The 24,819-nt window shown below is 40.9% G+C and overlaps 1 protein-coding gene across 1 annotated transcript in view; it reads right to left on the bottom strand.

Moving 5' to 3' along the window:
• Positions 1 to 16,526, bottom strand: part of GPC6 (glypican 6) — a 726,413-nt gene extending 709,887 nt beyond the window's left edge. The window contains exon 1 of the mRNA XM_054271878.1: positions 16,133 to 16,526. Coding sequence (XP_054127853.1) covers positions 16,133 to 16,526 — 394 coding nt within the window. The remainder of the gene's footprint in view (positions 1 to 16,132) is intronic.
• Positions 16,527 to 24,819: the final 8,293 nt, after the last annotated feature.

Below are 24,819 nucleotides of genomic sequence, written 5' to 3'. Positions count from 1 at the left end.
ATGGTAGATAAGCAGTGCTTTGCTTGGAGTTAGCTTATATTCACTGCAATTTTCTCAGGCTTCAGTCCAGAAGACTGGCATTTTTAATTCCTGTATTCTGATTTTGACTTTTCTGACTACAGCAGAAGGGCAAAGGCAGTGCTTTTCAACACATCCCGCTGCTTCTATCTTGTGGCTGCTTTTTCTTGTTTTGTCCTTTGCCTGTATTCTTCCCAAAGTGCTGATGATTGAGAAGCAAAAATACATCTCTACTGCTGTTTGCTATTAATATTTCTCCCTCCTCCAGAAGTGAGGAAGAAAAAGTTCAATAAACCTTCTCATTCCTAACATCTTTATTTGAAGCCATGTCCTACATCCAAATCCAAACCAATCCAATACCTTTTTCTACTCCACACTACTAAATTACTCCACAAGGCAACAGGTGCTGTTCCTCAGTGCAGGTCAGGTCAGGCAGGGCATCCTGACCCACCTGGGCCACACCACATCATTTGTAGGGCTGCAAGGCACTGGTGCCTGGAGTGCAGCCACCTGAGATCCACCTGAGATGCCAGGGGAAGCTCATTACAGAAATGACTCATCTGAAGGGCATGGATTTGCTGGAGCACGTCCAGAGAACAGCCATGGCAATAATCACAGGGCTGGAGCACCTTCCTGTGGAGACAGGCTGAGAGACTTGGGGTTGTTCAGTCTGAAGAAGAGAAGGCTTCACGGAAAACCTATAGCAGACTTCCAGCACCTAAAGAGAGCCTACTGAAGAGGTGGAGAGGAACTTTTTACAAGGACATGCAGCAACAGGACAAGGGGGGGATGGCTTTAAACTTCTTAATGACTTTAAACTGAAATATCTAATCTAATCTAGGATTAGATTAGATATTAGGAAGACATTCTTCACTGTGAGGGTGGTGAGACACTAGAACAGGTCACCCAGAGAAGCTGTGACTGCCCCATCTCTCCAACTCTTCAAGGCCAGTTCAGTTTGGGCTCTGAGCAATGTGGTCTACTGGAAGGTGTCCCAGTCCAAGAAAAGGCAGGCTGGAACTAGATGATTTTTGTGATGCCTTTTAACACAAAACCATTCCATGATTTTTTAATCACTCACCTCACAGCAGAGCGAGGGGACCACTGTGAAGCTGTTGCCATCTCCTGCCTGAAGCTGTCACAGAGACAGATGCCCCATCAGCTGGATCACAAAGTATGCCTCTGCAGCTCTTGTGAGTACATGAGAATTTTAGCAGAAAACTCCTGGGGCCTCTGCTGTGGCAGGAATATGGATGGACAGCTACTGGTTTTCCTTTTTTAAAAAGGAATTCCATGGGGTTTAACTTCCACAGTCTAAGAATAAAATACTAATTGCAGATGAACTGTAAAATTAGAGTTTGTAAACAAGAAAAATTACAAAAGATTACTTTAGTTATTATGTGTTTTGTTCCAGCAGATAATGCATAACTCAGTCTGTGTTTCTTTACTTTTACATAGCTCTGCAGAGGCAAAGTTGCGTACTTTTTCTCCCCACTGCTTTGTTCCTTCTCAAAGACTGAACTCACAGGACTCCTCTCCATATCCCTAGGAGTTTCTTTCATATGGCCTTTCAAGAAAACGATCTTCCAAAATAAATAATACAGAAAATTAAATTCTGGGCAAATAAAGAAGCTCTGGCCCTTCTAAAATCCAACAACCTTGACAGGCTTTAGTCAGAAAGTGCTCCAAGAAAAGGCCGACAGAAAATTCACTGAAAGGAGGCTAAATCCTAAATATAAGAAGACCACCCTAAATGATATCTTCTTTTCAGTAACTGGTTGGTAAATTTACAGTCTGAAGTTGCAGAAGCACAATACTAAGAGCAATCTTAAAAAAGCAGGAGGGCAAGGGAGGGGGGGGCAGGCAGGGCCAGGACATGGACATACACAAAAAAGATCCAACAAAAAGAACAAGCAGCTGGGAAAAAGTAACATGGAGTGAAACTGTTGGAAATCTACTGTCAGGTTATCTTTATGATAAAGGCAACACAAATGAAATACTAAATCCTGGGAAGGACCAAAGAAACAATAAAGGTGAAGGAATTCTAGTAACCTAGTCAGTGAAAACTAGAGGACACTGAGTCAGCTACTCATGAATGCCCAAGAAGAAAGATTTCTTGACGAGATTGTTGTATCTGATATGAAACAAAAAAAAAAAAAAAGTCAAAGAAAGAAACTCTTCCCCCAGCATGCTGTGCACATGGAACAGGGTAATTGTGTACAGAGGTGAAGGACTGCTGACAGGATGTTTGCAGAGGCAAGAGCATTTTGAGACTCTATCAAGCTCTTTGAGATCTGCTAAAGAGGGGAGGCAGTGGTGCTGAAAACTTAGGGGATATTCAGGGAAGGACCAAAGGAAGTGAAAGACAAGACACCAATGGGAGGGACTTTCAGAAAGACATCACACGAGACTGCTGCAGTTGTTAGTCACTCTCACAGTCAGATAAGTGATGGAAGTGTCACACTCACTTTTGAGTTCAGTACTAAGCCCCTATAAAATGACTACAAAATTCTTAGAAAGAGAGTTTTTATCCTTGTTTTATTTTTGGAGTTGATGGCAACAAGGAGAGAATTTATACTGAAAGTGAAAGTAAAAAACCAATCTCAGAAAGCCTTGTAAGTCCACTCATCAGCATTCCACCACATATCCACCTCCTCTGTCACAGTTATGTCTATGTAATTGCACAAGAAATGCTTCTTTAGTTCCTACATCTTCCTACATCAGAGTTCTGAAGCAAGCTGAATGTAGATATGCCCCAATTTTCCCAACCCACTCTGCATCCTCCTTTCTCTCAATATCAAATGTATTATTAGTTCTGTGTCTTTTATTGCTTTTCTCATTTTGTTTTTACACTGCTCCTCTGAAAATTGCTGTGTAAGTCTTGAATGAATATAATATCCTGAATTAATATAATGTCATAAATGAATGAGAATATAATGGTGTTAATCACAAAGGAAAGCTGTTCTCATTTATTTTAACTGTTCCCTGAAATAATCTTGCCAATATGCTTTTGGTGCTGTTAAAGTTCCATTTTAAGTACTTACTTCATTTCATTTTTATCTATTGCTTAAATTGATGTTTGTGTTGTTTTTCACCTGAGACAATATTTGAAAAGGAGGAAGAACTCACTTGTGAGGGTCAGCAGTGTATAATCGATAGATTAATCATGTTATGGATGTGGAATTCATCAGAATCTAATTTCCTTAAACTTCGTGATATTTGGAACACATCTTGCATTTTTGATGAGCAGCCCAATTAAAAAATAATGAACCTGTTTTTTTCTAAAACTGACTTATTATCTTGGTAGTTTCCAACAGCAACCTAGAGCTCAGTTTTATATCAAATTATTTTGTGCCTGTTGGCCAGCAATATACCTTTGCAACCTTCTAAGGTGTTCCAAAAGTCAAACAATTTCCCCAGGAGAAAGTTTTAAAGCTTTTCCCAGTACCAAGTTTATATCTAGGCTCATAAAGAAAATAAAACTTGTACTGGAAACAGACAGAACCCATGGGATATTCAAGACCTCTCTCCTGTACCTTAACCTTTGTGGAACACCTTAGGAGAACAGCTTCATCTTTAGCAGATAACACCAAGATTTCTGCTGCTGACTCTTCATGGGACATTTTTGTTTGTTTTTACAGTATTACTCCTAAAATATAAATATTCTTTTAAAAATATATATTTATAGAACACAAAATGTTGAACCCCTCATCAGGGTATGGAAGGAACCGTTCTGCACCACCACCCACTCCCACGAACAGGAAAATAAAAACATCTTCCAAGAATGTTTTCTGTTTCATGCACGTGTTTGAGGAATGATCAAACCATTTTTGGAACTACAGCCTACCCAAAACTCAACTTCAACAATAATCATGTGCCCTTCCAATAGTTAACAGTGATGTGCTAAAAAACAGGCACAAAACTAAACACCCTCTCTGTCTCAATGAACACAGAATCATAGATTCATGGAATTGTTTGGGTTGGAAGGGACCTTGAAAATTACCCAGTTCCAACCCTCTGCCATGGGTCGGGGCACTTTTCACTAAACCAGGTTCTTCCAAGTCCCATATAGCCTGGCCATGAACACTTCCAGGGATGGAGCATACTTAACACTCCTGGGCAACATTTTTCAGCGCCTCACCACTCTCACAGTAAGAAGTTTCTCCCCAACATCTAATCTACCCCCTTTCACCTTAAAATCACTGCCCCTTGTCCTATCACTTCTTGCATGTTGTTAAACATCCCTCTCCACTCTCACGTTATTTCTTGTTATTATGTGATACTATTTATGCACAGGGGAATTGCTTCAAAAAGAAGCAATGGATCACATGCATCCTTCCAAAAAACTGCCTTGAAGATGTCTCAAAAGGTGGAGGGAGGACTCAACTCTCTCACTCATCAGCAAGCAGCACACACAGGGTTTTTCTCCTACATCACATTCACTGGCTGATTATTCAGTGAATAATCAGCCAGTGACTATTCTAACTTCCCTCATGCATTGTATCCTGTAGCCTTAAGCACCCATATGAGAAATTATCTTGCAAGGCAGGCAGCTGCCTAAAATAAGGAACTGTATCAGTAAAAACAGTGATGGCCTAACTCTTTGTGGAAGCAATAAGTATTTCAGCAATGCCAAGAAACTTTAGAAACTGAATTATCTGTTATTTTTTTCTTATTTCGAAATGGGGATGTATGTATGTGTCTGTGTAGCGTAAACAAGGAGTGTTGTGGACAGAATGGAAAAGAATGATTTAGAAGAGAGAAGTTCCCCGTAAGGAACTGCGAAAATGTTCAGAATATATTCTATAACTCGCCTTTGCAAATTAACTCCTCACTGTTGAAAGACATGCCTGCAGCTCACTTGTAAAATTAGATCAACCAAGACACTTTTCCCACAAAAATTTGTTTCAATATTTTGTTCCCGTTATATCTAATGCAACTTGATAAGTTCCTTTGCTCCAAAGGGTTCCAATGATTAGCACTTGCAGATCGCAGCAGGGTGAAATAAAAATGAGACAAATATTTGCGGAATAAATATCGGTAATGTTTACAAATTTGCCTTTCATATGAGCGTGTCAAAAACACAAATATGTATTAATCACAAAACGTGGCTGCTAGCTGTTAGTATCAACTTCCCAGAATGTTTATTGTTGAAAATTTTAAATGGCTCATGTCATATTTGCCCATTTCAACTGATTAAGATTTTGTATCTCTGTATCTCTATATCTCTATATTTGATTTACATAAAGATATAGAAACCTTAATATCCATTTTAAGAAGTTTTATTTTGCTACATCAGTCCTTTTCTTATGGCTTGTCTGAATAGTCATTGGATGCAACAAGTTGATCAGCTCCAAGCATCAGGCAAGCCACAGAATGGAACAAAAAGAGAAGCACTTAGGTAACAGCCATTAAATTATGATGATCCTAATTTTCCAATGCCATTACTCCTTCTAGAAAGGTTTATTGTCTGTGCTGTACAATAAATGTAATAATGATGGTGAAAGGACTATAAAAATAACCTAAAAGTTTATAAATCAATAGCAAAGTGACACACATGATTCTTTAACCCAGCTGAAGTTTATGGACTGATATCAGATTTGTTTGGCATTACAGAATAAAATCTGGATGAATCCATTCTTAAGTGTAGAACTTGCTTCATCTTAAGTTGACTTTTTGCTCTTCTTGCAGTTGAAAAGGACAGGGAACTTCTGTAGTGTTTCCTCTTTGGAGGAAAATCAGATTTAGCTGTAAGTCCATTAGGCATGGAGATAATGGCATCAGTGACCATCCTGTCACTGCAAAATGGAAATTACTCTAGAACACTCAAGGAAGAAAAAAAACTAACAATGACAGGAAAACAATGCAACTATTAAAAAGACAACTGGACCTCACTTATAATCCAAATTTTGTAATCCACTCGTTATCCATAGTGTTACATATAGCTCAAAATATGATACAATCTCAGCAGACTTTTTGAATGTAAGGAGCTGTTTGGATACAGGGGTTTATAAATATTAAAAAAAAAATATATATATATATATATGTTCATACACTGTGGACATAATACTTCCATGTATTCCTCTAGGCCGAAGAGACAGAATTAGTCTGTTGTGAAAGGAGCAATTTAAATACGTTCATCAGATACAAAAAGCTTTACTTCAGCACGGACCTGTATTTATGTGTTTAAGTATTCGCCAGCAACCAGATTTTGGTATACGAGGTGGAAAGAGTTTGTGGATTGGCCAGTTTCTGTGCTGAGCATAGACTGTGCTTTAGACAATGATTTACAGTGTCCAGCTGGAGCTGCTTTAAAAAGCAAACTCAAACTCTAAATTGCTAATTAACAAGGTACAAAGTTGCATCCACAAACGATCCATCAATTACTGCTGAATCTCACCAGGATATGAAGCTGGAGTCTTTTAGAGGCACATCTAAAAAATTAAGCATCAGATTTATTTGTATTATGTTTGATGTCTATGTAACAGAGAAGGGTTTAAACAGTACGTACATAACTATGACATTATGATTTTGTAAGTCTCATGAAGAAATACTGACATAAATGTAAAATGGAACCTCTTTGGAGATAGCACTGTTCCTTCCTTGCATTTCTTCAGTGCTTCTCACAATTAAATTGCAATTCTAAATTTTGATCATTTACTGTTCTATTTACTTTTGTAAAAAAACTCTCTCCAATTAATTCTCAATCAAACTCCTCCACGAGCTGCATTCAATGGAGGCAGATAGGCAAAAATAAGTTTTGGGGGGGTCTTTAACTCAAAAAACTAAAACCAGAAGCATGCAAGTGCCTAGGAGCCAATCTGATTACAATCAATTCACACACGGCTTTTAGTATGCTGTCTCAGTAGTCAAAGAAGAAAGAGGCTTTGGAGTTCTCATTTAAAGAACAGCACAGGACTTCTGAAGATCAGCTTTAAGAACAAGCTAATCACTGTTTCAGCATTCAGTTTCAGGAAGTCCTTTCTGGAAGTCTTCCCAGTTCATCAGCCATGCTACATGGCAAAGACAGGTGTTTGTCTTTAATCAGTGAATATTAGCTATGTTCCAGGTATTCCATTAACAGTGCTTATTGCCAGGCCATAGTCAGCACAAAAAACATCTCTTGGAATAGTAATGGTGAAGGAATAATGCTCCTACTTGTTACCAATTCAATAAATAAACATCCCTTGTGCCATTCTTTTAAATACTTTCATTTTTAAATTAGATTTTGATTTTCTGCTCAAAAACCACCTAAACCTCTAGGTCAAGCCAACATGACTTTGCAATTTTGATTTGTGTTACTGGTCCTCCCTGTTTTATTTTGCAACAGGACTGTTAGGCAAGGACAGACTACTTCACAAAATAAAAACTGTTTTATTAAGGAAGGTTTTACTGTGAGTTGACATCAAATTTTGGAAACAATTTTAAATACATGCATGCTATGCAAAGTTTGGACCACATAAGAATACTGTAACTTAAAATGACTCTAACTGGTTAAAGAAAAAATGACTTGACTGAGAAACTGTTCAGTAGGTATTTTCCATATTTTTCTACAACAAAGATAGTGCTGACAGATTAAATGATATATATCTATTCTCATCAAGGAGCCTAAATTGCTTATATGCAGTATTAACTTATATGTTAAAGTTGTAAAGCCAAAAGCTAATATCAGAGAACTAAATATTCATATTTTGTGTTTACTCTGTGAATCAATTCTGTGTAACTAAAGAAGATGAAGTTGCTGTTTGTATTCACAGCTCCTTTCCCTCTGTAACAGACAGAAAACAGATCAGGTTGAGCCACTGGACACTGCTGTTCATCAGCCCTTGCCTTTGATTTGTCACTGCATTGTTGATGCTTCTTAAGGACAAGCACTCATTTAAAAACATGGTTACTTAGAAACTGGAAGGCATTTAGAAATTGTTCAACATCTGAAGTCTCACAGCTGACAACTGGATACTTAGGGCATACAAAGAAGCATTTTGCCACTGCTTTTAACCATCTCTATTTCAGTGCTACTGTGAGCACAACTGTAAGGTCAAAGGTGCACAGAGTTGGGAATGGTTACCCTCAGGTGTAGAAAAGATTTGAAACATGAAAACAGCGATAAATAACAGTATACAAACATGAGGTCTAACAACCTAATCCCTTTGCCTCCTAACCTCCAAATTCAACATGCCATAAAATCAGCAGACACCCACTATACCGACCACATTAACTATCACACACTGACATGATAACAAACAAGAGTTTCCCTAAGGCAGTAACATCCTCTAAGTACATTTCCTCATCCCAGGCAAGTGTTCAGCTCCATCAGTTTTGGAAAACAGACGACTTTGCTAGTATGGCTTGTAAAGTTGATGGTGATGCAGTTAAAAAGGCAAGAACAGAAGTGGAGATAACAGCCAAGAACGTTCAGCTGCTAATAGTTTCTTCTGAACTACACTGCTAAGAGCACTATACTACTACCACGCTGTGTTTCCGTGACACATGCGAAAAGATGGACAAACTATCCCTAGCAGTTTCAATAGAATTGTAAGACACCTGAAGGACACCAAAAGATCGTCAGCCCCATGTTCTCATCATGACTTCAGGTATTCCCACATTCCCACATAACATCTTGAGCAACTTCAAGATGGTTTTTGGTGGATTTGCTATCAGATCAGTTTTCCAGTTCAGGTCAGCATCTCAGAGGAACATTTCCTGAAGACGGGAAACCTGAATCCTGAAGTGAAAAGAACTTACAGGAAATGTACACAGGATACGACAAGAGCCTCCATCAGGCACCACTGCCGTACTTTTGGTAGGATACTGCACATAAAGATCTATTCCCCACTGTTAAGCTTCATTTCTCAAAACATAAATCCTGTTTAAGAAAGCCATTTTAGTTTCCTGTATTAATTACTGCTCTCAAAGACAAACTCCAAGGTCATAAGGGATACCAACAATAACTCAAAAGCCATCCACAGCCATTTGACATGAGAACCACAGTGAGGCATTTACAGACTGTATTTTGCCAGGTCTGCAGTACTTCCACACACCTCCACAGTTCTCCAGCTACATCAGTATCCACATACATTCTCCCACTATAGCACATCACAATCTGATACCGAGATATACAAAAGCCTCACCCCATGCACTGATTTCTCTCCAAGGCCAACTCATACAAATGCCAAAAAGATGGTCCTGCAGTCCCTAGCATGTTAGAAATTCAACACATGAGCCAGGGGACAGGGCTAAAAACATCAGATAAATATGTTGCTACCATTATAAACACATCAAGAGCTGCACAGACTGGCAAAGAAACTGTTTCTGGCAACAGAGAAGTCTAGCTTTTGACTTACAAGGCAGGTGATAAGACCTAGTACTTAATCAAGCATCAAGCTTGAACTAATTGGACTTCCCAAGCAGTAGGATTAGCATGGTTGACTTAGCCTTTGGTCTTTCTGACATATATGAAGTGAGTCCTGTGTAGTTTTTTATTGTGCCTAATGTTTGTATTCAGGCGCTGGTCAGATGGGCCCATAAAACAAAGTTTCAACCTGGTTTGCAAGCACCTGTACTGGTAACGTGCAGCTTATCAAGCTCTTTCAGTCCTTAAATGGGACTTTGAAGCCACTCCAGGTAAAAGCTGTAACTTTACCTCTGCATGCACATACATACACACAGAGAGATAGTATGTGTTACTCTGTAAGCAAACTTTTTTAATGCCACTCCACAGCACCTGCTAAAAGCAGTCGACACTTCCACTTATTTTGGGGAGGTTAGCCCTGGTGTTTTAAACCCAACAGGTCAGTGAGCAGGTTCAAGGCTCTACTGTTTGTCAAGCATCTGTAGAAATGCTTCTTTCAGGAGGAAAAAAAAACCAGCTCGAGATGCTCAGTACCCTTTACATCTGCTGCTCAGCTGGAGACACTGCTAAAAGGCCATTAGAAGCACAAGGTGAAAGACCTCACAGGCCAGGTGAGCTGGAGAGCAATTTGCTGTTTGCATTAGCAGTATCAGCCCTGGCTGCTTCTTTCTGGTGCACTGAAAGCAGATCCTGTACCCAGCCCTGAAAATCAGGACCAGGACGAGTGGCCAGCGGGTCTCCATCCCATCTCAGAGCTGGGGTTGTGCTGCAGAGCCTCTCCCTGCACATCCAGGTTTCACAGTGGCTGGAGAGGACAGCAACCCTCCCAGCACAACGCACAACCCCTGACTCTGCCCACAGAGACTGGCTCTGCCGGGCAGATGTCACAGTAGGACACAAATTGCTGTCACCTGTGCAGTCAGAGGGAACCTCTTCCAGCACATCTTTGGCAGCACCTGCCTCCAAATGACACGTGCCTCCTGTGTTCCACAATTGCTCAACAGAATAAAGTGCTGCTGTTCCACTTTGCTGGAAGGAAAAGGTCACGTTAGCCAAAAGAAACTCGTCAGAGAGTGCTGATGGTCTTTGTGACAGCCTCCTATACCAACAGCTAGAAATGTTCTTATTAAGGGGAGCTCATTTTTTAGTATGTGTGCTGGAGCTCTAGAACAATAGGTAGTGAAGAAAGCAAATCCTGATTTCAGTAGGTTTATAGGCCTTTTTTACATACAGAGGAATAAAGTGCTATGAATTTCACCAGCATATGTTTTCTTGCCATCTGCAACACATTTTAAATTCCTTTTGCATCTTATAATGTATTCTCTCTCTTTAGCATAATAACAACTCTGCCTTTAAAAACCAACCTTTATGTGCTGTTCTTAGGAATTTCTGAAGAAGTGTTAATTCTTTTACACATATTTAAACTGCTAAAATAATTATGGCTGGTAGCATGAACAGTCAAAACCACAGAATGTGGGTTCCCTTCACAGGGAGAGAGCACCCATTAACCAGGTACAAAAGGGGGCATACAGTCATAGTTCACTAGAAAAGTAATTTCATTTTGCTAGTAATGGGAGTGCTGATACTTTGATACCATAATAGAGTTTTAAGCACCAAGCCTGTTATTTCAACTAGAAATTTTAATGTAATTATGCATTTTTACTTTACTAAGCAGAAAGGAAGATTAGTATGCACAGTTTTCTTACATGTATCGTGGGGAATAAGACAGAGATCTCCAAGTGATACTGCAAGATGCTCAAGTCATTCAAAAGAAATGGCAGGTAGTAGTTTTAAAGACAAATTACCCAGAAAAGCTTTTATTGTTGATCGCTTGTTATAAGATTTGCCATTTGCAAGTAATTGTACATTCAGCTGAAACTGACCTTTTATGAGAGCCAAGTGGTAATATAAATGAAATGAATATATTCTTTATTGCAGTAATATAAAAAAGAATGGCCTGAGCTTTTAACATAGTGCTTGACCTCTGGTGTCTGAACACCACCTAATCTCAGGAGTATTTCACAACAGCATATGATGAAACAAGTACTAATACAGCTTTAGAACAGTTTAACACATTAGCACTTGGAAGTGTAGAAAATATTATACTTTAGGTATGTTTTTGATGATAAATCAGACTGACAACAGAAATAAAAGAGATGATTAGAGACTATACACTGAAGTTCATAATTAGATTCATTATTAAAGCATTGCCTTTTCTATTTTAAAGTCCCTCTTTCCAAAATACTCTAGCATAAAGTCACACTGGGAAACTCCAGATGCTGAGATATAAAATTCTCATTCAAAATTGAATTATTTATAAGCATTAAAAACATGCTATTTCTTCTCAAAGGCCCCGATCTTACAAACATCACCTTTAGGTTTTAGATGTGCATACATAAGTTGCATTCCCCTTAATGGCATCAGTCACATACAAACCAATAAATATGTACAGAAGTGACAGTAAAGAAGGGTCTTAGGAAGGCTGCACTTCCAAACACCCACATGCACATGCCAATTTATTAGGATTCACCATGCACTCACAACTGGAAAATAAGGGAGGCCATAAGGAGACGTGATCAGAGAGACTCTTGATGCTGCAATTACTGCAACTGCAAACAGAGGTGAGAGGGGATCACACACAATGTGGAGGATACAACTACAACAATGTTCAAACACGAAGTTTAAAGTTTACATGAAATTCCATGTCCATCTTCACTGCCATCATGGAGATCAAGAGTGAATTAATGTCTAATGGCCCAAAAAAGATTGCACGAATTTGCACTGAATATGGTATTTATTTTGCCAAGGCTATTTCTTTCTTAATACTGCTGAAGCAACCTCACAAGGTGTCTGTCTGTGAATCCCCATCTACCTCCTGGTCTACAAGCACTTTCTTCTCACAGCTCTCAGTGAGAGCAGCAGAGAAACAGTAAAAGAAGATATTAATGAACAAGTACTTGGATACAGACTCAGGAGGATTTTCCCTATTCTGTCAATCTATTACTGCATTTTAGAGTACGAAAGCAAAACACTCAGAAAGAATATCTTGGGGACATCTGACATGGACTAATAGCTCCATTGCATGCATGACTACTGAGGTATTTATTATACTTATTATTATTATAGTTGTTATTATTACCACTTAGGAGCTACAAGCAACTATTTTATGTATGCTTGCTGGCTTCAGTCAACGCCTCTGTATTATGCCAGTATAAAGCCTATTCATCAAAGCACAATTTCAAGTGACTCCTGACCTTCAAAATGAAGGGTTTGCTTCTGCTTTCATTTCAGTCACTTTGACTATGGTGACTGTGCTGCCAGAATCTCACCTCATCCATCATCTATCTGTGCAGGAGAACAAAGTTCACATGCCTCTTACAAAGCATTTAGAATTCAACATCTTTACTGCTGGACGCTTTATCAGAACAGTTCTAGTTTTTATCTAAATAAACTATTGTTCAGCAAATAGTAAAAACCCCCAAACAAAACAAAAAACCAAATCCCAAGCAAAACCACAACATACAAAACCCCACATCCTTCACCTTGGAAGTGGAAAGGCACAAAGCAGACACAACCACTACTTTACACAGTCAGACATTCACTTTCATTCAGAAAATTCTGAGGGAAGGGCACAACCCAACTTCAACTTTGACATTTCATTTTCAGGACTTTCTCTAAGACAATGTAAGTTACTGAAGGCATGGCTGGAGTTAAACAAGTATTGCAAAAAGGTATGTTCTATGACTTTTCTCTTGTGTGTGGACTTTCAAATTACAGACTTTCCTAGAGCAAAACATTTCCTGCAAAGTTTCCTCCAAACACTCAGAAATGCTGGGTCATGGCAACCCGAGTCTCACAGTAGAACTCTTTCTAACCCACAGGACACTCCACTCAGACAGTAGCCAGAGCAGCTCCTCTCAGGGAGGAGCCCGTGTCAAGGACAGCCAAGCGCACACTGCGAGCTCCAGCTCCTCACCCTGCATGTGACTGAATTAAGCCCACAGCAGCATACCAAGTATACTTCAAATTTTCTTCCTCTGTCCCCCATTCTGAGGTAAAGTTCCTTTATGGAGGACTTACTTTGCTAAGCTATGTCAGAAAGCAACTTTATGTGCTGTACTCCAGGGAAGGTCACAGCACCAGAATGTGGTTATTAGACAAGACGTCAGAAACAGAAAGGTGATAACAGATATGTTCTATACAATCACATAGAACAATTTAGCATTGTTGTAAAAGTACAGTGAACAGCTCCAGTCACTTTATTGCCAACTTCAACATATTTCACATGCAACAAAATACCGTAGGAAAACTCTTCCTTACAGAGCGAAAACTGACAACTTTCTTCATCTGTAACTTCTACCATGTCTGTGCAAAAGTGAGTGACAGTATAAATAACGCTACAGAAGTTATCTAACAAGTCTCTTGCATTGCAATTCCATCCAACAGAGAGATCCCTCCATGTCCATAGCCTCTATAATTTAAACAGCTCTTTACATCAGTACATAAACACTTTGCCTTAGTACATACACATTGTCTTCAGTTTATCATTTCAAGAGTCATAGCTAGAAAATAGCTTTTGAACAAATTACAACAAAAAACATGACTACTGTTAAATCAAAGCACGCAGTGTATTACTATTTATCAGCATATTATCAAGACATTGATGCAAAATCTTTTGAAAACACAATGTTTGTTCAGAAATAAGACTGTAATAAAGCTCTTTGAACTCCTTAAAACATGAGGCCTTTGATGGACTACACTTCTGTAACACTAACAAATTGCTTCCTTAACCAAGTCAGAATGATGGAAAAAAGACAGAATGAGAAAAAAAAAAAAGAAGAAAGCTTCTCAAACCTGTACATTGACTGCTTTAACTACACTTCCAACATCATACCAGGTAGCAAATACAGAGCTTTAACCAGAGCCCATGCTGTATGAACAGCTATTACCCCACCTTGCAGCACTGTACAAGAACAACACACTTAGAAACACACTTTAAAGCAACCCTAGTCTTACAACAACTCATTTGAACAGCTACAAACAGAACTGCTCAGAAGCTGATACATCAACGAGCAAAAAGGAATATAAACCACAAAAAACTTCAACAGGAAGCTCAGAAAAAATAACTCACACCCCCCATAAATCATGTACTTAATCATAAAAGCAGATTTACTTATAAAACTTAGCGGGAAACTGTGGAGTAATTTTGGATTGAACTACTATTAAATATTTAATTACTCTGAGTCTTTCTGTACTGATACATGTCAACAGAAACTTGTAAATGCTGGGCTTACTTAAAAATTGCATGTCGACTTTGCACTGTACATTCAGAAAATATATGAAACAATAAAACTTCTCAGTGAGCTGAAAGCAACAAGTGTTTACCCAAAGTTATTAGAAGTCTGAAATGTACTAGGATTTCTTTTTTTAATGTAACAGAGGATATCCTACCATTCTGTCTGAAAGCAGCTGGTGTAACAGTGAGCAAAGGGAAAGCATGACTGCATATTCAAAGGATCTGTGGCTCACAGGAGAGATTTCATGATTTCATATAACTGATGAGCAACCTGAATATAAATTACAGGAAAAAGCACAGAAAGACCAGAGAATCAGTAAGCCTGAGGGATGAAGGTGCAACACGAAACAACCTTCCCTGTATCTTTGTGAACTACAGCCTCGCTGTCCTGAGATTTTCTACATTCATCATTCCTCATGTAAAGTGCTAAATGTTACACAGTGAATAACTGTGGCATTTTTTCACCTCAAGGAAGATAAATCTACTGCTTCCAACTTTCAAGAGGAAGCGAGCAAACCGAGGAGCATCTAATTCACTCTACAAATAGCAGGACCTAACAGCAAAGTGCCAGTGGCGAAGCATAAACCTTTTTTGAGGGCTCAAGCAGTCCGATTTAAGCAGCCCCGGCTCGTTCACGTATAATAGCTCTCTTTTTGTGGCGCTCTCCGATTGCTAAATGAATTCCAGCCCCAAACGTATTTTTATTCATTCACTCTTAAAGATGCAATACTGATAAGGTTGTATGGAAAAGCAGGGAAATGGAATTACAACAAAAAACTGTTCCCAGCACCTTCGTAGGCGGATTGCGATGTAACCTGTTGTAGGCATGTTTGAACAGACGGAAGAGCCAAGTTGCAGGCTGCCGGGCGGCTGTGTGTGCGGGTGCGTGGGTGCCTCTCCCCGGCAGCCGGTGCCTCTGCTCGATCCGCGCTGCGGCGGCGGCGCCTCCAAGGGGCGAGCCTGCCGGCCGGGGCCGCGGAGGGTGCGGAGGGGAGCAGGACTGCCCTCCTCGCCCTCCTCCTCCTCCTCCGCCGCCTCCATCACGCCCTGTGCCCGCGGGCAGAGGGCAAAGTTTTCTCCCCGGCACAGGGCGGCAGCGGGGACAGCCGCCACTGCGGAGCTGCCCGCTGCCTCTCGCCGCCCGGCTGCAACTCTCAAGAAGTTTCAGCCAGCGAACAGAAACGCGGCTGAGCCCGCCTGCGTCCCCGTCATTCTCACCCCTTTTTACTTACCCCCACCCCGTTAGTTTCTGTATTTAATCTTTATCTACACGCACACACCCGCTCCTCCGGGAAGCCCCCGGCTGCCACCCGGGCGGGCAGAGCCGCTCCGCTCCGCTCCGCGCACACAGCGCCGCGATCCCGGCCGCGCTCCGTGGGGCGTGCGCGCAGCCCGGCGGCGGCGGCAGCACCGGCCCCGCTCCGCCGCCCCCGCCCGCTCCCCACCGCGCCCGGCCCCGTCCTTACCTGCGATCTCCTGGTAGGGCACGCTGGCCAGGCTGAAGCCCTTGGCGCTGTACGCCTGCCGCACCTCGCCGCAGCTCCGCGCCTTGCCCTCGGTCCCCGTGGCCGGCAGCACCGGCAGCACCAGCAGCAGCAGCAGCAGCAGCAGCAGGAGCGGCGGCGGCGGCACCGGCAGCGGCGGCCCCGCCAGGGCGCAGCGCCGCGCAGCCCCCCGCGCCGCCGGCATGGCGCGGAGCGCAACTCCCGCGCGGCGCGCAAGTCCCGCGCTGCCGCCGCCGCCGCTCCGCCGCGCCTCCGCCGCGCCCCCCGGCTGCGGGGGCGGCGGCCCGGGAGCCCCCCGGCCGCCCAGGCAAACTTTTGCGAGGCGGGGGGGAGATGGGCGCGCACACGCACACATGCGCGCACGGCGGGGGCAGCAGAGCGGTAGCCTCGTCCGTCCGGCTCCTTCTCCAAACGCGGAGAGCTCGCCCCACGCCGAAAGAGGAAAAAAAAAAAAAGGAAAAAACCCCAAACCAGAACCTGAAGCAGATCCCCACAACCAAAAGAAAAAAGAAAAAAGGCAATGTAAAAAAGAGGGTAAAAATCTGTCTGTAGCTTCTGTAGCTTATGAAGATTAAAACCGCGGGCGCGTTGCTGCGAGCGGAGTCCCGGGGCAGCGTCAGCGCGATCCGCCGCGGAGCTGTGCCTGCCGCCTCTGCCGGGCTGGATGGAGACGTGGGGAAAGCAGCCGGCGTGGGGATGGACTGGACAGCGGCTCGGAGCGTGCCTGTGTGCCTCTGTGTGTGTGTGTGTGTGTGGTGTGCGTGCGTGTGGTGCACTGGATGCGTGTGCCTGTATTTACGGGAGCCGGGGAAACCTCTGCTCCGCGCAGCGCTGGAGCAGCCTCCGGAGCCAGGCAGGGAGAAATCCTGGAGACAAGACACTGCGAGGGAGAGCCGCACATGCACACACACACACACACAGAGAGAAACGTGCTGCACATTGCATCGCCGAAATACTGAATAAAGGAGCAGAAAGCAAATCCTGGCGTGGATCGCTCTTTGCTGGCAGAAGGAAGGAAAAGCACCCTCAGCCCCGAAAACTTCCTCCCTCACCACAAATCCAGCTCCTCCTAGACCCAAAATTACAAATTGCCTACTAGCAAGACGTCGAAAAGGTACTACTGCTCTGCAAGATTGGTCTCTGTAGTACCAGGGTTAGACTGGGCCCCTTAAATACTTTTTCCCCATTATTATTTGTTGCACACATAAATACCTGAGCTGACAAGCTAGAATGAGGATTAGTCCATTTTCTAAAGGAAAGAGCAAAGGAAAGATGTTTCTGTGCATCACACAAAGAATGAGAAAACAAGAATGATAGTCCTTGACCTGGATAATTCCTGCCAGCCTAGGAGAGGAGAGCAGAATTTCTTTTCTGCAAATGAGCATCTGCAAAAAAACTGAATGGGGGAAGTAAAGAAAATTCCTGCAAGGTGAATTGTTCTTGGGTTAGGGAGAGAGAAAAATACACTGTAAAGTATTTGATAGCAAAATCCAAACTTACAGTTTTAAAAGATATTGCAGTGCTTTTTTATGAGAGAAGTGTGATGGCTTGTCCTAAGTATAGAGAGAGATGTCAGACACAGGATGAAGTGAAGAAGGCCCAACAGAAGAAATAAAAGACCATGATCTTGCAGACTGACTTATCAGTGAGGAGCCACAGAGCAGTATCATGACGTATCATAATTCAAGATACATAATTCACATTTTTACAGAAATTTTTAGGTGCCAGCACTGCTGTGGTGTCATATTAGCTGCAGTGTAATTTCTGGGTCTGAGCCAGTGTACGCAGCCTGGTCATACCTGGTGTTCTGTGTTCCTCCAGCCTCCCTTCCTGTTTTACCTCTCCCACATTGTCATTCCTTCTTCTTCCCTCTACCTTTCCCTCCCATTCCCCAGCAGAATGATGCTGCTCTGACACTATGCACACAGCGGGTAAGCATTGTTTGTAACAGTGTCAAGTGCTATCACCCAGCCTCTTCTGCCAGAGGACAGGATGCAAGTGGACCCCTCTATTACAACCTACAAACAGAGAGCTCAGTGTCTTAGCCAGCCCACTACCAATAACCAGCTGTTAGTATGTGTTAGTGCCCCGTATTAGTGAAAAGTAAATGTAAAATGGTTTGTGTATTTACTGTGCAGAAATGTTTTGACAGATCTGTATATAAGATCTCAGGGTGTGCAAGATACATGGAAGATACACTCAGTTCACCCCAAGAGAGGATCAGAAGGGTGTTACAAATGTTAAACATAGCTCAGTTCTTCAGGATTGCTCCAACTGTCTTCCATGCTGTGGTCAAAGCCAAGCATTAGTTTACCACATATTGAGCATGACACATTCCCCCACAATCCAATCTTCAGCATTTCTCCAACCCACAGGAAACTTAGTTGACACAGATTCAAATATGCAAATAAGAAAATCAGCAAACTGTTCTGAAGTGCACAAATCACTGTAAAAGAGCAAAAGAAATCCTGTGATTAATTTAGGGGTGCCTTTAGGTAATTGTTTTGTAAGAAAAATATTAATCTGCCAGAAGAAAAAATGGAGCATGTTCACCCATGCATTTTTTGCCAATACCAGCTGAATTCATACCATTGTTAGTACAATTAGCACTTTTACATAAGACAATGACAGCATGATATAACCTTTATATGACATGGGAAACTTGCTATGGGAAAGTCAGGCTCAGTTCCACCTTTGAATCCTGCCTCAGATGCAAGTGGCCTAGACAGCCAGTGGTGTTATAGTTCTGAATGTGGAAGGAATGCCTGACTCTCCCAGGAGCTCACGTTTAAACACAGGTATTTCTTTGACTTCAACAAATCTCCTACTCATCACATGGGAGAATCATTGTGTGCTCTCAGTATGCATGTAATTAATTTTCTACCAAGTGGAAGAGCTCCAGAGAAAGCCCAGGTCGGAATGCACTCTAAGCCAGTGGCTTTAGCAATCGCTTAGAAACATAACACCTTCTGCCAGGCAGATCATAGGCATGAGCTAAAAGCCCTCCTATTTCAGGACTTGCACTAGGAGGCTGTTTGAGGTAGCCACATCATACCCATCCTTGTCCAGCTGAACCATAGAAATAAAACCATAAAACTGGTGTGTATGACAAGAACTCTAACTTTATTTAAAAGCTTTCCTTCCTTCTCCTTGACATGGTGATTAGTGTCTTCCAACTTAAAGCATTCTCTGGAAGAGATGGACTTGATCCTGAGTTGGTGTGCATCAGTGAAGGAGCTTAGAATGCTGAGTTGTTGGGTAAAATGCTGGCTTTTCCTACATTTCGGGTAAGAATACTTTGCAACAATTTTGGGTATGAATACTTTTCAACAACTCAATTCATTTGCATAAGCATGAAAATGAAACATTTTATTTTAGTTATATGGAATATTTTGATCACCAGGGAAAGTTTCTGTGTCTTTTGTATTTCTCTGGAAAGATAAAATAGCACTTAAAAATAAATTTTTAATGGTTTTCATACTTGGCAGTCAGACGGAAAATCAATCTTGCTCTCTTGGAGAGCCCCCTTCATCAAACACATTCAGTGCGGTAACATAGATGACTGCTTAGAATGAAGACTTTGCAATGCATCTGCTGGCCACAGTTACCACAAGTGGGCTTTTTTTCCCTCAAGTTCTTCCAAATAGGTGTTCATTCATTTCAAGTTCTACCAACTGATTTTTTTGCAAAGTTTATCCTAAAGATCTGCAAAAAATATAGAAGACGTGATTTTTAACCTTTGTTTCCAAACACTTCCATAAAAAATGAATTAAAACTGATCATTCACACCCAATTATCATAAAAACATCAATTGAAAGTGGAGCAGCAGCTATCTTTATCTCCTTCATCCACTGGAATACTCCACCTCATGTGGCTGAGACAGTTTCATGGACTTATGTAAAGGACTTATGAAATCTCTAAAAAATAAGGAAAAAAATAAGTATTGAATTGCTGCATCATTTGCAAAGCAGCTATCATCTTGAGCTCTGAACAATTCAAGGACATGGTGGAAAAGCACGATTATAGATCTTAAACATTATAGTGCGTAGTACATAGGCATGAGATTGAGATTGTACAAGGAATTTTTGCTCCTTTTTTCATGTTTTTGAGTTATTTCCCTTTAGAAACAGGATAAATGATGTTACTTTGAAAGATACACTGATTTATTTTTGGGTGTTATCAAAAAGCGCTCCTTGTTGTCATGGGTATTAAGGGGACTGCATAGACAAAAGCATCTTTCACCTGACTTGACAATAAAGCTTTGGCAAATGTCAAAATGCTCCATAACTCAGCTTCACAAAAAAGAGAAGCTGACTTCTCGATTCTCCATTAAACCTATGCACTCCCTAGATTTGCAGCTTTCACATAATGGATTTCTAGCATGAATGTTTCAGTGGTTGAGGAAATAATCAGTAAGATTCTCAGATGCCTGATAGAATTTCTGTTGGTGAAGTGGCTCTGACGTTCCAGCTATTTCTGCAGGCAGATGGTGGCCTCTGTTCACACCACCAGCCCCTGCACCACTGCAGCTGCTCTGGGGGTGGGAGGGCTTTTAGGATCTTGCCTTAACTGCAGGAGAAGTTCCATCCACACGCAGGTTGCTGAAGTATTTAGAGTACAGAACGCATCCTTGATATTGAGGACCAAGTCACTCACACTCCGAGCTTTGCACACCCAGAGGGAAATCTGAACATTCTCCTTTTACTGTGAAACCATGAGCACAGATATGAAGGCACTTGTTCTTTTGTTAGGTTTACAGTGTCTACACTAGGTGGATATTGTTCTTTAAAAGTCCAGAAATGGTTAATTGCAATGAGGTAACACTTTGATTGAAACTGTGCTATGAGTTTGTCCCAATAAAACTTTCCAAAGAGCAGTTCAATGAAGGCATACATTGCAGCATCAAAAGGTGCCTTTTAACTGATTTTTCATGTTCTGTCCAGAGCTCTCATAGAAAAACTTTCTCCATATAGCACAGACTGCTCTTCCTTAGCAGTCTGTGCTGGAAGGTGAAACTTTAGGTTTTTTCTTTGTAGCGAATGGTATTTGCTGCAAAATTAATGCAAAGCCCGGTTGTTTCCAAAAAGTGAGCTCCAGAGGCACAGGTGTGAAAAACTCATCTTTCTCTAGAAGTTGCACTCAAAAATAGAATTGTCAACACAGCTGCTAGGTAAGTCCTCTTAGAAAACGTTTTCAGATTCCTGGCCAAGAAAACAGACCTGCTACATACACAGAATAATGAAATATGATTAGCTTTCTTTCTTCTGAAAATTTTTAGAGACAGAAGGCAAAAAATGATCTAAGATTCCATATGCTCAGTTATGCATAATATAGGAGGCTTAGGCTCCCATAAAAAAGGTTTATAAGTAGTAATCAGTGATGTCATATTAATTATAAGCAATAAGCAGTAGTGGTTGCTCTTGAAATCTGCAGGCTATGCTATTTTGGGAAAATAGCCACTTTTTATATTAGCTGCTCATTTTATGAAACCTTTTGTGAACAAATAGTAGAAGTTCATGCACAGAAACTGAATAAGTCAAAATATCTGGACAGAACCATTGCTCCTTTCAGGTGAGGATTACAGCAGACAATCCAGGACTGTTGTTCATTGTAATAATTTTCTTAATTTTTTCTATCTACTTATTTAAGGTGGTGTCATTTAATCTGCCTAAACCTGGATGTATAAAATACTGAACTACAGAGAATACACTGAAGCAAAATCACAGAGTCAAAATATTCAATTTCCAACACCTTATCACTAGAAAAAAAATTTAGCTTTATTTAGATCATAGTCTTGAGTAATGCGAAAAACCCATAGGTATTCACTGGGGACAATTTTCATTCATATTTTATCAATTTGCAGTTCAGCTGAAATTTAAAGCGATAATTTGCAATAGACAGAATATGGACATTATTTCTGATATAAATGTACAGCATAATATATGCATTAAAGCTGTGAATGTAAGGTTTATAGTTTCTGAATTACCATTTCCGAGCAATGTGTTTAAAAGTATATGATATGTTCTCTGACAAAGATCAAAGGGCTTAATATATTTTGTAAGTTACAGCTATAATGATTGCATTTGCAAAAGCTGTAATTTACTGGTCTATTTCCATAATGAATGGGAGCCTAACGAGTCACACAAGCTGATACATTCAGCAAAAATACGGGACATCTTAGACTTGACTTGGAATATGCATTATGATAATAGCTGCAGTTTTACTGGAGAGTAAATTTTCTTTTATTTCTTGGCATGCTTACCTTGTCAGTCTTCTTGGGTTTTTCAGTTTTCTAAACCAAAATATATTTTAGGAATATAAGCAAATGAATGGTGGGAGGAGGTTGCAATGGTGCAATCATTCCTGTACACACACGTGTTCTGAAAAGCTATGAGAGAAGAAAAGCCACATTCTTAGGTAAAGACAGGCAAGAAACCTGAGGATTAAAGGAAGATACACCTCAGGCACAGTAATATAATTTCACTTTCCTTGGTACTCTAAATGGAATTATGTCATCACCTTGTTGTCATGCTGTGGGCACAAAGTGCCATAATCAAAATAGAGTATTGTATAGCATGTAAAAGAATTGCTACTATGGTCTCTTTCCTGTGGATGTTTAAGACAGATTTACATGGGTCCATGGGAGATTAGACAAGGCAATGAAAAAGAAATTATCTAAGAATTGCTAAATGCACAGCTGACTTCTGGCTCAGGAATAACTTCAGCAACCAAATGGCCATGCTGAGAGATTATCTGTAGAAATTTGCCCTCTCCTGTACTTTCCGTTGGCATGTGCTTTGGGACACTGTTGGAGAAGAAACAGCCTGTTAGCTCTACCCTCTGGTCAGAGACAATACAACCATTCAAACATTACATTCTTCATTTGGTTTTGATCTTAGATACCTAGAACAGAAGGTAACCTAAATATTAAGTAAATACTTATATCTTTGAATCTGGGAAAATTACCAGTTTATAAAGTGCCTTCAATGAACTCAGACCTCCAGCAGGAAGCAGTGCAGAGCTCCACTGAATGTGCCTGCCTTGTAAATCCCTCATAAACCTCCAGTTTACCAACTATACCATGCAAGTGTTACAGAGATTGTCAAAACCTATCCTTTTTTCACTTCCCACAGTCAGGGCAGTTCACAGGAATTACCGTATTCTACACAATCCCTAGCTCAACGGTCAAGTCCTTCTAAAAGTATGTTTTGCTTCATGGGAAAGCGCAGTTCCTCCCTATCATCCCTCCTTTTCAGCTCCCTCTGACTTGTTACTGAGTAGTATTCCATGGAAGGGAAACTTTCCTAAGTCCCAGAAGTACTTTGTAGCTTGATTCAACACAGCTCATGTCTATTTGACCTTTAAATGGCAAAACTCAGAAGGTTTTATAAAATATCAGTGTCTAAGTCTTAGTTTTTTGGGGTTTTTTTCTGTCCTCAGGACACTAAATCCCACATATGTAATTAAATAAAAGAATCGCTTCTCCTAAGGTTATTTGTTCAGATAAATAACCTTATGTTGCTGTTCAGGAAGCTGCAAATCCAATCTTAGAGAGGGAAAAAAAAATCATGCAAAGTTTACCCCACTTTCTTCAGAGAATTTTTGCAGATATTACAAAGAAAAGGTCTGTATTCTCTTAACAGTGCTCATGTTCAGGGAGTTCTGTTGATTTACAGTTCTGATACAGAAAAATCAGTTATTGGTATTGATCTGTCCTTCTTCAATTCTTTGTTGGTTAATTTAGTGGCAGCTAGCTTTTCCTGTACTGCTTCAACACTGCTTTGTAGTTCCCAGCATTACCTTTAACTCTTCTGTGAAACTTAGACATTGTGTTCAGCCTCCCTCCAATCTTTAGACAGTAGCTGGCTTTAATTATAAAATGTGCATTTGTTAAACAACTCAGATGCTTTATTTTTATTTCCATGCTCGCAGGTTTTAGGAGAATGCCTTTTTCTCTGGAGATTATTTTCATTATCCTCACACGAACCCTTCATCAAAATGCTGCAGCTTATCTTCCTTTGATAATTTTCACCTCTGTCAGCAAAATTATCATTAGTATAACCATATCACCACCTTTTTTTTTTTCCCAGAGCTCAGAGTCTTAATGTTAAGATTTCTAAAAAGTGCGAAGAGTGGGAAGGGCAGGAGTTTATTTGCAGAAAGCAAGAAGGAAAAAATAAAAGGGACACTTTGATTTCCCACTGCAGTTTCCTCTGCAGCAAGTACAAAATTGTGACCCTTAAAGATACATCAGTTCCTAAGCAGATAAAACACAGTAGAGAGATTGTGGGAACCCAGCAGATAAAGGGAGGAATATTTGTATAGGAGCCATCAATCTACCTACTTCTTATGAATGGTTTGTTCCCCAGTGATGCCTAAGGAGCATAAGACCCTGTGGGCACTAAGGCAGCAGGACAGGTGGCCAGTTGCCTCCAGGCAACTTTTGAAAGACCATTTGCCTAACCTGACAAGGCACAGATAATTGACTAACACGCTTCAGTTATCTGACAAAGTCTTAGGGTTGTGTATTTGTGAGGACAAGAAGGTTGCACCCTTCGTTCCCTAGTAAAGAGAAGGTGCTGAAGAGAGAGCCTGGAGATTTGTGGCTGTAGAGTTGCTTTCAGCCTCAAACCTTCGAAGACAAGCTT

Source organism: Melozone crissalis, unplaced genomic scaffold (assembly GCF_028551555.1).
Source record: "Melozone crissalis strain CALT ecotype California unplaced genomic scaffold, PUWL_Pcris_2 ptg000013l_1, whole genome shotgun sequence".
In the NCBI taxonomy this organism is placed as follows: Eukaryota; Metazoa; Chordata; class Aves; order Passeriformes; family Passerellidae; genus Melozone; species Melozone crissalis.
The sequence above is the reverse complement of the archived record's forward strand: the minus strand, read 5'-3'. Positions and strand labels throughout refer to the sequence as shown.